Source organism: Medicago truncatula, chromosome 6 (assembly GCF_003473485.1).
Source record: "Medicago truncatula cultivar Jemalong A17 chromosome 6, MtrunA17r5.0-ANR, whole genome shotgun sequence".
Taxonomy (NCBI): Eukaryota; Viridiplantae; Streptophyta; class Magnoliopsida; order Fabales; family Fabaceae; genus Medicago; species Medicago truncatula.
The window spans coordinates 10,038,904-10,051,703 of record NC_053047.1 but is presented as its reverse complement, the minus strand read 5'-3'; the positions used below and the strand labels follow the sequence as shown (position 1 = coordinate 10,051,703).

Sequence of the window (12,800 nt, the reverse complement as noted above, 5' to 3'; positions counted from 1 at the left end):
TGGAAGAAGTTCTTGTAATTCACGTGACATGAAGAAGTGATTTCCCCAGGAAAAACGTTGAATCTTTAAAAGTTGTAACGGAAAAGTGAGAAAAAGCAAAGGGTTCCTTTTTAGTTCTTATCCATCAATTGATTTGTTTGAGACGTGATGGATATTCCAAAAACTTTTTGTATGTGTGACCAAATTATATCATAAATACATAGCTCTTTCTTTTTGAAATTTTGTATGACTTATTTCATAGATATTTTATAGAACAAATTTGAATATGAATATTTATTACATAGACTAAAATCAATATAAAAACTAACTAAATATTTCCAATGTTTTAGAACTAAACCAACCAAAAAAAATATAGTGTCTAACACAAAAGTATGTTGTAACTCCTTTAATTGAATTATTATAAAATTTTGAAAAATATTAAAACAATTTTTTTTGGAAATATTTCATTTTTCACGACTATTTAAATGGCGGCACATGCTAGGTCTAAAAGATTTTTATATATATTTTTTAAGTCTAGATACTTCTAATTAATAGGTTTTTAAAAAAGTTAGTCTCATTTATTTAAGTAACAATTGTTTGTTATGACGATGCTTTATAAGCTAATTAATACCGGATAACTTATCCCTAAAAAAAAATAATACCGGGGAACTTATAACAAATAAGTTAATCATGCAAATGTTATACTTTTTTTTAAAGGTAACACATTACACATTAGACATTATCATCTACTACAAATTAGTAATGTTGCCTTGTGAAACCTAACCCTAATAATATGTGCTCATGATGGTAATCAGTGAAGAACATAAAAGGACCTAAACCAATCATCTAATGGTCTTTTTCCTTTGAAATGGAATAGGGAGATTAAAGTGAACAACTCAAACACTGCCTGCTTACCACTAAGATAGGAACTTCTAAAAGACACAAGTAACGTACACGTTTTAGGGATAAATAAAAGTAAATAAAGTTTTGGGACCATTTAACCACTAAATACCTCTTCATAATGAATATTGTAGGGTTCGATGAGAGTTTTAATTGATAAAAATCACTTTGAAGCCGCTGTGATTTGATAAAATCTACACTTTGTAGTTTTACAAAAATTACGATGACTCTTCGTGATTTTCAATCTCGATGTTAATTCAGATTGAGTTGCATTGTGGAACTATACGTTGAATTTTTAACCTAAAGGACTGTATAAGAAAAAAGGTTAAAATGATTTCATGTGCAATATAATTGGTTTCTTACATTTGATTTGGACACCACTTTTTATCCCAAACAACTCCAGTATATTGGACATATGAGTTTTCTACTCACACTTTCCCCAGACCATTGCAAGTAAGTTCGAAACAATTGTTCTCATGCACTTTAAAGTATCAAATTGCTTGAAAACTAAGGCCAATGTTAGTTTATATACAATACACACATTTCTCAATTCAATGAGACGTCTTTTATAAATAACAACACCATGGAAGGTCACACAACGATCCAAAACAGACAATATCTTATAATATAGTGTAATGTACTTACTACTTAGTGTGGAACATAACACTATATACCAACAATTTAGAATTCAGGAACCCATATTGTGTACATGATTTGAAATGTGCTGTTCAAAGAAGATTAGGAGAGCTAAATGGGATTTTTGGCCAAATAGAAAAAGGTTTTTCTATGCAAACAAATTATAAGAAGTTTTAAACTACTACTCTAATATAGATTTAAATATCAATTATATATGAAGTATTTCTAAAGCTACTTTCCAATTTCTAAAGTTACTTTACAATCTATGGCACTGATTGCAAAATTGTAGGAAAGCAAGCTAATTTAGGAACTATATTTTGGCTAAATTTTGTGAGGAAGGTCAAAGTTTTTTTTTAAGGGAGGAAGGTGAAAGTTGAAACTCTAATCTTTATATTAAGTCATCTACGTAAATCATGAAAATGGGATCATTACAATTTGATCCTTATCTTAGTAAGAGCTAGTGACCAAAGAAGGTACAAGGAAGATATAAATTGCTTGAGTTCTTAATTCTGATTGACTTGATGAATTCATGAAGTTTATGAATTTTTTTGTTATACATGAAACCATGCCTCAAATCCAAGTGCTATTATATTTATTAATAAATACATTAGTATTAATAAATTTTTGAAGTTTTTTGTTCTTATATTTCAATCATAATTAATATAATTATAATTTATGGAGTATGTAGCAAGCAATGTTGGATTATTGAGCTTTGCTTTTGTTATTTGTATTTTAGTAATACCAAAAGATGGGGTGTGGATAGAAGATATCCCCTTTTATGATGCCTTTGTATTTGAACGATTTGAGCCTATTGGACCTTGGTCTTTTTTGCCTAATGCAATTGTTTTTAGGGAAGTTACTTTTCTCATCCTATGAGTTTCTCACGCGCCCTATTCAGATTCTAAAATCTGAAATATCTTACCGTTTTTTGAAGGATTTTATAGGGTGTTTATGTCATTCAAATTTTATAATTTAAACTGCATAGGAAGCGCAAGAAACTCAATAGAATGGGAAAAGAAGGTGCCTTGTTTATGACTATAGTAACTTGGAAGATCCTTAGGAGAGATATCTCTTAATTTTCTTTCTTTTATGATATTTAGAAAATGGTGGTTATATTTTGTATTGCTGTCCAATGTATAAATATAAGTATTGAGTCATGAAAGTTTGTTATATCTTTTGGCATGGTTCATGTTATTGTTCTGTTTTGTAACCTTCTAAGAAAGCAATGTCTTTTGTTTACTTGTTATAGACTCCTTACATTGTTGCTTTGATGTACCTCATGATGAGCACTATAGGTACAAACATTAGTATTCTTGGTATAGAGTCAGGATCGTCTTAAACAATTTAGAGACCACATTTTAGAGTATCAATTTAGTCGGTCCTGTATAGCATGATGCATAGTATTTACTATGAAAATGTTTAATTATTTGTTACTTTCAACATGGTATTGTTATGTTCCAAAAAAGAAATTATTAGACTAATGAGATTGAGATAAGTTATATAATAGTTTATGGTTTTAAATTGTTGTTGTAGTTGCATAATAAACTTTGATATTGCGGTAAAATGTCGATAAATATAGTTAACGCGGCCACAATTGTGACTGTGATACTGTTGTAGAAACCTAAAATATTGTTATGTTCCGACCACAATTGCATGCGGTTGTAGAACACAACTTAGAACTATATTAACAGGTATGGCATCAAATATGACTAATTGATGGTTTAGAGATTTTTTTTAAGAAGATAAATTAGCTAACTCAAATTGGCATTGGGGAGAATCGAACCTGAGTTTCGGAGGAGTGCACTCGCGGATCTCAAGTCAATATCATCAGACCAATCAAAGTGGGTTCAATATAACAACCTCACCATTGTGTGAAGGCTAAAGACTATGAAACTAACATTAGGTACACAATTAAGATTGATTCATCTCAACTTCATGCTAAAAAAATTAGGCTGGACAAGTGTGAAATACAAGTTTTCTTGATTTAATTAAAGAACATGATGATTTTTGAAAAGTTTGATATTAGTTCTCACATAGCTTTTCATGAGCAGGAGCTAGTTGGTGTGACATATACTGATTAGAAATTATTTTCCAATTTTGGCCATACATTTCATGAATGGTAATTACAACCCGCATGGCAGTCAATCAAAATCAAGGGTATTTTAGTAACTAAACAAAAAAGCTAAAGAATAGGAAATATTTCTTTACTTTACAAACTTCTTTGTTCCATCCGAAAGTGGTAGAATATGAGTCTCTAACCTCTTTTTGACAAGGCATGATCTAAGAAAATGACACTTGAAATGAAAAAAATAACACAAGGAAATCTAAATGTGAGTTTCTAATCTTATGCATGAGTTAAAAAAAAATAGTATATTTAAAAAATCATATTTGAACTTAGTTCATAATTTAAATAATTCAACAATGTTCCAACAAAATTGATATATCATTGAAAAATTTGTGTGAGAAGAATCTGCAACTATAAACTGATGCATGTGATGTCCTCGAAAGCTTAACTCAGTTGGTATAAACAATGTATCATATTTATAAGGTCTGGGGTTCAAACCTCGGTCATCACTAAAAAATGGTACATGTGATAGTTCTCCTTATAGCTACTACCACAGAATCTAAATATTTCCCTTATCAAAAAAATTATTGACACATGGAGAGGCCTTGTTATAAAAGAAAAGAATCCAAAAATTAAGTAAACCACACACTTCAAAAAATTTAGTACCATTATATTCACTCTTCAACTAAGTCCCTTTATCAAAGCATTTAACCACTTCTTCATGACTCTTTACTCAACTCTCATATATTTTTTCTTCTAACTTCCTCTCCAATTCTCAAACTTAATTTCTTCACAATCATCCATCTTCAAATGGATATCAAAATTTTCATTATTGCATCTATCCTAACCTCAACATTGTTCTTTGTTCTTTACATTCCCACCAAATTAACCATACCAACCTCAAACTATAGTCCTCCAAATCCAATGAATAAAACCTTCAACATCTCCAATACCAACAAAAAATATCCAATTAGTTTTGCATATTTAATTTCAGGTTCAAAAGGAGATGCTATCAAAATCAAAAGGTTGTTAAAGGCTTTGTACCATCCAGGGAATTATTATTTGATTCATATGGATCATGGTGCACCAAAGAAAGATCATAGAGATGTGATTGATTATGTGAGTAATGAACCTGTTTTTGGTCAAGTGGGAAATGTTTGGATTATAAAGAAGAGTAATTTTGTTACATATAAAGGTCCAACTATGCTTTCTACAACTCTTCATGCTATGGCAATTCTTCTTAGGAGTTGTAAATGGGATTGGTTTATTAATCTTAGTGCTTCTGATTATCCTTTGGTTACACAAGATGGTATGGTGAGTGGCCTTTAATATTGGATCATGCCATTTTCTTTTTTAATCATTTGGTTTTTTTTTTTTAAATAATTGCATATTTTGTTATCTAGCATTATGTTATGTGAATTAATTATGAAATCTTCCAATTTTCAGATCTGATCCATGCCTTTTCTGGAGTTCCAAAGCATATTAATTTCATTCATCATAACAGTCATTTGGGTTGGAAATTGTAAGTGCTTAGTAGTACTAGTATTGTTCTATTACTTTTATATATATAAAAAAATAAAAAAAAATTGCTCTATTACAATATTTTTGGTTGATCAATATACTAATTTAGCCCCTAAAATTAAAGAATTTGATTAATTTGTTTTCTAAATTTTACAAAATTTATAAAATAATATATGAAATTGAAAAACTTTGATTACATTAGTTCTATTGGGTCAGTCAATGTTTAGTCTCTAAAATTATCTCAAAGTAATTAATGTAATGTATTATTTTTAATCTTGTATATCATTTTAAAAGTTTAATATTTTATTTTTATCGTTATAAATCAGACTCTATATATACCTCAAACTTTACAACTCTCACATGTTGTTCACCAATCACTAGTATTATGTCCCTGCACTAAAAGTTTATCAATTTAAAAAACTAATATATTATCTAAATATTTTTTTAAAGAATCTATTATCTAAATTTAGTGACTTAATTGGTGATTAACTCAATTTTTTATGACCATTTAACTCAATTCTAATTTTTTATACATATTTTCCAGCAATAAGAGAGGGAAGCCAATATTTATAGATCCAGCACTATATAGCCAAAAGAAATCAGATATTTGGCAGGTTACTAAGCAAAGGAGTCTCCCAACAGCTTTTAAACTATATACAGGTGTCATTTTCTTCTATCTTTAATCCTTTAAATTTGTCCTATAGTATCATCATATGCAATATGCATCTAAATCTTCAACTCCATGCATTTGTAATTTACCTTTCACGTGAAGTATTTTATTATTAATTGACTTATCTATACCATGTGAGGCTCTGAATCCAAACAGAGTAATCGTTATATTGCATCCCTCGAGGGCATCATTTATTTTGGTCGGTTGGATCTATTTCACGCACCATAATTTCTAAAAATATTTGTCCTACTTTGGATTGATTTATTTGAATTTATTTATCGATATAAATATTTGTGACATTATCTTTTTTTGATATAAATTTGATATCCTCCGAGCGCAACTGCGGAGACTAATCCCTCGAGCATTGTGGAATCTAAATGGACGGTAGGCTCTCCCTAAAAGCATTCGTGACATTGTCTGCACCAGTTCTTTAAGATAGTTCGCAAGAAAATAGTTTATTCATAAACGTTTATATTATAAGATGCAGAATAGTTGTTTATTGAAACACACTCTTAATTATTTTTCAATAAAATAAAAAGATCTACCATCTTAGTTTGCATCATCAAATATGATGATCTTTAGTGTTTAATTCCACTTGTGTGTTTGGTCATAGGTCAATGTGACGATTTTTAGGACCGCCTCATGACCAATAACAATTATGGTTAAGAAAATACTTATACGAACACAATAAATTTACCATAAAATTTAGATACATATGCACCAAAATACATATTATTTAATTATTTTAAAAATATATTATTTAACTATTTTTGTTCCTACTTTTTTTTAAAATATGTGAGTGCGTCTAAATATGGTGCCCAAATGATTGTGTTATCCTCTTCAAAAAAAAAAATGATTGTGTTATCAACCATATAGTTGGATGGTAATTTCTAGATAAATTGTTTTCTAAATCAATGCCAAATTTATGTTCAAAAAGATTGTTTCTCTAATTTTATTGAGTTGAACTTCCAATCATTCATTAACTTGTTATTTTTATTCAAAATAGGTTCAGCTTGGACAATGTTATCAAGATCTTTTTCTGAGTATTGCATTATTGGGTGGGAAAATTTACCAAGAATCCTCCTCTTATACTACACAAATTTTGTTTCATCTCCAGAAGGATATTTCCAAACAGTTATATGCAACTCTAAAGACTACAAGAACACTACAGCTAATAGTGATCTACACTACATTACTTGGGATAATCCTCCAAAACAACATCCAAGATCTCTAACACTCAAAGATTATAGGAAAATGGTTTTGAGCAACCGTCCATTTGCTAGAAAATTTAAGAAAAATGATATTGTTCTTGATAAAATTGATAGAGAGCTTTTGAGAAGAAATCGTGGACAATTTTCTTTTGGAGGATGGTGTTCATCATCATCACAAGGTGGAAAGAAAAGAGCATGTCATAGTTTGAAAATTGAGAATTATGGTGTTCTTAAGCCAAGTCTAGCCTCAAAAAAGATGAAAAACATGATTTCAAATATTATTTCATTTAAAAATTTACGCAAACAACAATGTAGGTAACTTTAATTTCAATTTTCATATATAATTGATCACTTGTAAAGAATTTAGTCATATGATATAATGGAGAAATTTTGTGAGTTCAAGGTTTATACTTATGCAAATGATTAATCTCTTTATTGTCAATAAAGGTTGATGTAGTGCCGTAGGTAGTATTTTTTTTTAGGCAAAAGAAAAAATTATATAAATGAAAACAAAAAGATATAGAGGGGATATTAGACCTGATTCGGGTACAATCTAAACGGGAATACATTGTGATAAATCAGACCTAGTGGATTAATGATAAATTAGACCAAATAGATCAATCTTAAATTATCTTAATAAAAATTTACTAATCATGGATGCATGCACGAACCCGCGTGCGGGTGTGAAATCGAGCTACAAAAAATATGGAAATGAACATCTGTAAAAAAAAAAAAGTTAGGGTTTAAATCTGACGAATGAATCGACTGCCAACATGGTTTCAAAATTCGCATTCCAACAGCTCCCTAAACAAAGCAGCAAGTATAAAAGATCTTTCGAGTATGAAGTACCAGAGTGTGGGCAGGCATGAAGCCTTGGAATCTGCAGAGCTCAACAAATCTGGAACAACAAAGAATTGAAGAATTCAAACCACCAAACACAACAAGTTTAACAAGACGCGTAAGAGACTCAAATGTGAGTGATCAGTCCAATATGTTAGTAACTAGATCCTTTCGAGTTAATATAACCAGATTCTTTTGGGGTTTTGCAGAGACCCTTTATACTTGTATCGATAATGTGTATTTGTCTCTTAAAATGTTGAAGGAGAATGTCCCAAATCCCGACTCAACTAATTTAATTGTACTCTCCTTACTTGTTTTTTTATGGAATACCCTTCTACTTTAACTTTTGAATGAAATTTATTTAGTTATTTTACTGCCAAAAAAATAAAATAATATAGTTAGTACATTGACATGCAGAGAAATACTTACTTCTATATTGAGCATCACTTTAAATTGTTGTATGCTATATAGGTCCAACCACTATATTTTTCTCAACCACTGATCTAAGGTAAGAACTTTTTGTTTAGATTTTATATCTAGCATTATTTGTTGAGTAGAAGGAAACAACTTGATAGGAAGTAGTATGTTATTTGGTCAGATCATGTATCACATAATTTTTTATGTTACATGGAACAAGGTAATATATGCCTATCCAATCGAAAATAAACATGTATTAAGATCCATGTATTATTATGCTTAACTAGTAAGCTAATTAATACTTGTACTAGTTCTAGTTCTGGTTCTTGTATAACAATTTAAGTGTTACATAATTCTTCTAGTTATGATTGAATATTTGTTCAACCTTTTCTCTTTCACAGGGCCGGCCCTAGGCATAGGCCGCGAGTGCGACGGCCTAAGGCCATGCCCGTAGGGGGCCCTACATTTTTTTTATAGGGGGAGTGTATATAGCAAAGTTAAGGAAAAAGTGGGGTGCGTATAGTAATTCGTACCAGCAGGCCTAAATCTAAATCATTTTCTCGGCCCATTAGGAATAAAACAGAAAGGAAAAAAAACGTGGAAAGGCCCAATAAAGAGGAAAATAATGGAAAGGGCCCAACTAACACACAAACAAAAACTTCTCTTGAGCAATTAGAAAGACAGATGAAAAAAGAAACATAAAAAGAAAAACCAAAAGGTTCCAAAATCAGTCATTCTTTCCAGGTGAATTGTTTTAGGTTTTTTTTTTTTTCTTTCTTATTCCAATTCTATTTGATAATATTGTTTCAATTCTCTAATTGCTTCAAATGTTGAATTCTAATTATGTTTTTTTTTCTTATTCCAATTCTCTTTGATAATCATTGTTTGAATTATCTAATTGCTTCAGGTGTTGAATTTTAAAATTCTAATAGAATGATTTATGTTTTTTCCAATTGAATTTTTTATTTTTCCATATAGCATGATTTGTACACCAAAAAGCATATAACATGATTTATTCAAAATCAAGAGTTCACGTACTGTACATCATTTATCAGAAGAAAAAAAAAATTATGATGTAATACAAAGGGCCCTTTTTAAGATCCGTAAAACTCTAGGAACGGCCATACTCTTTCATAGTTTTTCAACAGGATATATGATTGGATTTATGCGAGTCTTCTTCTTAATAGTCTCTTGTAATTCTATTTTATCATATGTTCAAATCACTGCTATCTTGACATATGTTTAACGATGAAATTAGCAATCCACACCTCAAGGTGTGATTTCCACTTTTAATTATAACTTTGTTAAAAGACACCTTCATAAAAATTTGTTAGTGTCTTTTAACAAATGCTCATATATAGAATAACTTACTAAAAGACATCTTCATTAAAGGTGTCTCCTAACAAAACCATACATATATATATATATATATATATATATATATATATATATATATGAATTTGCTATAACACACTTTTATAATACATATAATTTTAGTTTAGTGTGTGGTGTTGAGATAGCTAAGATTGTTTCATGTTTTTAGCATATCAATGATTGTATATTGTATCCAAGTGTATGTAGACACAACAAAAAATAAAGTGAACTTACCTAATGTTTTCTCACTCCAATTGTAATCATTGAAGAATTTTTTTTACTTTGTCTTTTTCCTTCTCATTATTGAATATCATCACTGATTTAAGCTACAATAATAAAAAAGAAAAATAGTTATGATGCATCTACACACACGCAGAAATACAACACATTAAACCCTAGAAGTTTAGATTTCATACAATTGAAAAAAAAAATTATTTATCGCAATCACGCATAGTTGATTGTCCGATCAAAATTGAACGATTCGTGTATTTACAAATTATAGCTATATTGATAGGACAATTTTCTGTAGTTATGTTTACAAATTTTTAAACTTATATTGGATGATTTATAACTTAAACTTTTTATGTCAATGTTACCTTTATTTTCTTAATTATAATTTTTTTTGTCATTCATATTTATCAACTACACCAACAATAAACTTTAACATATTTAGAAAAACAATTAACTTTAGCAAATATTATATTTTAAATTTGCTAACTAACTTGTTATCTACTATCAGTTAATTATCTTTTATCCGATATTTTTTACCAAAGTTTATATGACAAACCTTGTGCATATGTTTGGGTTCCACAATTTTCACTTTGAAACAACTCATACTTATAAGGTGTGAATTTATCTCTAGCTCCTTTTTTATTTTATTTTTAATCTCAATAGGTTATATGAATTGACAGTTGAACATTTTTTTGACTTTGTTATTTGTTTGTCCGAAATATATATATAGTTTTAAAAAAAGATGTATATAGGGAGAGAGGACATTAATTAAACATAGGTTTTATATCATGTTATATATTATGTCGTTTATATTTTCATGGCTCTTAACTTTATTGTCTCATGCTTTCATTTATAAATTTGATTAAGACTAAGCATGTTTTCTTTTATACTAATTAAGCATGCCTTTTTTTTACTGTACTATAGAACACATATTTTCATATTTATAAAAAAAATAAAAAAATAAACATATTTTATGAGTTTTTGTTATGATTTTCATTGTCTTGAGGTTGTATTTGTTTGGTAAAGATCATGAACACATGATCGAACCATGTCTTCCTCAAAACGATAATTGTGTTCTAGAATGATGTATTGTGAGTAACATCTCAAAAATATATTGAAAACAACAAGGACTTAATTTTTTTTAAAATACAATTTCTAGTCACGTCTCAAAAAAATTATATTACATCCGATTTTAATTAAAATTATATAATAATACTGAAATTGACCTTGTAAATTCATATTTTAAAGAAATACGTGAATTGATTTACGTAGAGTACGTAAACTAGGCTTAATAGTGTTTACGCATGTTACATATACCGAGTTTTCATGTGTATTATACCTAAATTCAATTTACATACAAAGGATATGTAAACTCCATTTACGTACTCAACATAATATGTGAGCGTTATGTGATTTTGGATAAAATTAAAAAGGGTTATGTTATATATAGAGAAAGAAATGCACGCGATAAAAAAAGGACTAATTTGAAACTAAAAAATAAAAATGACTAATTAGATACAAACGTTAAACTAAAAGACTTTAAGATGCATTTGACTTTTTTTATACACAGTCAAACTATGACTTTTATATATATTAGATGGAAAAATATGAATAAATTAATTAATATCCCTAAAAAAATGAATAAATTTATTATAATAATATATTAAAAATGTTTTAGTTTTTAAACAAAAGTAAAACTAAAACATAGCAAAATAATCAAGACACTCATACAATAGAATTCTCTCAACGATTTCAAATTAGGAAATTATAAATGTAGATTAAACTTTTATTGACCTAACTAAAATTCAAAGTTCAAACACACAACATAAACACAAGAACTACCAAATCGGGGATACCTACTCCGTTTTAGCCAAGACAAAACTATCAAACTCTTCATGAATGCACATCTCAAGTCCAACCTAGCTATGACGAGGAGAGAACAACGCGTCAATATTACATTTATACTGATTTGATTATCATCCAAGATTCCAATCTCAGTACAGCAATGTGCACTGAAAGGGCAGAGGAAACTAACTTAAAGCAAACATTTCACAAAGAGGCCATGAAATAGCAAGGGAGGCAAAGATTCCAAAAAGAGGCCATGGAGCCAAATGTTCAGGAAACATAAAGAGTACATTCCCTAGTGGGAATGAAAAAAATCTTCAACATGTAAAAATTGATAGCATTACCTAAGTACAACTACCAAACCAACAAAAAGTCAAAAACAGATGGCATTTGTCTACAATACTGCAACTACCAAACCAACAAAAATAGAAAGAATTTCTCAACCATCACACTCAGAACAGATCAAATCTAACTTCTTTGTAAAAAGCACTTTTCTCCAAACTTTCTGCTTTGTGCAGATGGATTTTCACTGCACATCCACAAGTTAAACATAGCTTTGAAGTGAGTGAAAAAAGTGTAGCTGAGTCACACATCATATAAAAATAGAGTAAACAATCAAATTGATCCCTCTCTTTGTAAACCACTCTTAAATTACTCTCCGACTCTCAATATTTCAAACTAGTCCCTGTCTTTTCAAAAGTTTCTCAATTGGACAGAGACTAGTTTGAAATATTAATAAAGTTAGAGACTAATTTGAGAATGACTTACAAAGACAGAGACCAATTTAATGGTTTATTCGATAAAAATAACATTGACAATACCTAAACACCAACATTTAATAAAAAACCGAACATATGTTAATTTAATTAAGATGGGAAACAAAAGGTGGTAGTAGGTTCCAACGGTCTAATAATTCTCAAAATGGCTGCATTTACTTAGTTTTCAAGTATCCTACACCATTGGTTATTGGTCCTTAACTTTAATCCTCTTTTCACTATTTCAGTCCCCAATCAACGGTAACCTTTTATACACATTCAGACCCTTTTATACACATTCAGACCACATACCAAGAACACCTTTTTCCTCATTTTCAGCCTCATTTTACCCAAAG

General features: G+C 29.3%; 1 protein-coding gene across 1 annotated transcript; it reads left to right on the top strand.

Annotated features, from left to right (window-relative positions):
- Positions 1-4,141: 4,141 nt before the first annotated feature.
- LOC25495819 (beta-glucuronosyltransferase GlcAT14A) lies at positions 4,142-7,392 on the top strand. Its single transcript, XM_013596067.3, has 4 exons — positions 4,142-4,889; positions 5,027-5,102; positions 5,646-5,761; positions 6,778-7,392. Exons 1-4 carry the CDS (start codon positions 4,391-4,393, stop codon positions 7,299-7,301), a joined length of 1,215 nt encoding a protein of 404 aa, XP_013451521.2. The 5' UTR covers positions 4,142-4,390; the 3' UTR covers positions 7,302-7,392.
- The last annotated feature ends 5,408 nt before the right edge of the window (positions 7,393-12,800 follow it).

Coding starts and splice junctions, on each gene's coding strand:
- LOC25495819 (XM_013596067.3), top strand. CDS start 4,391: ATGGATATCAAAATTTTCATTATTGCATCTATCCTAACCTCAACATTG. Junction 4,890..5,026: donor TCCTTTGGTTACACAAGATG/GTATGGTGAGTG, acceptor TCCAATTTTCAG/ATCTGATCCATGCCTTTTCT. Junction 5,762..6,777: donor AGCTTTTAAACTATATACAG/GTGTCATTTTCT, acceptor TATTCAAAATAG/GTTCAGCTTGGACAATGTTA.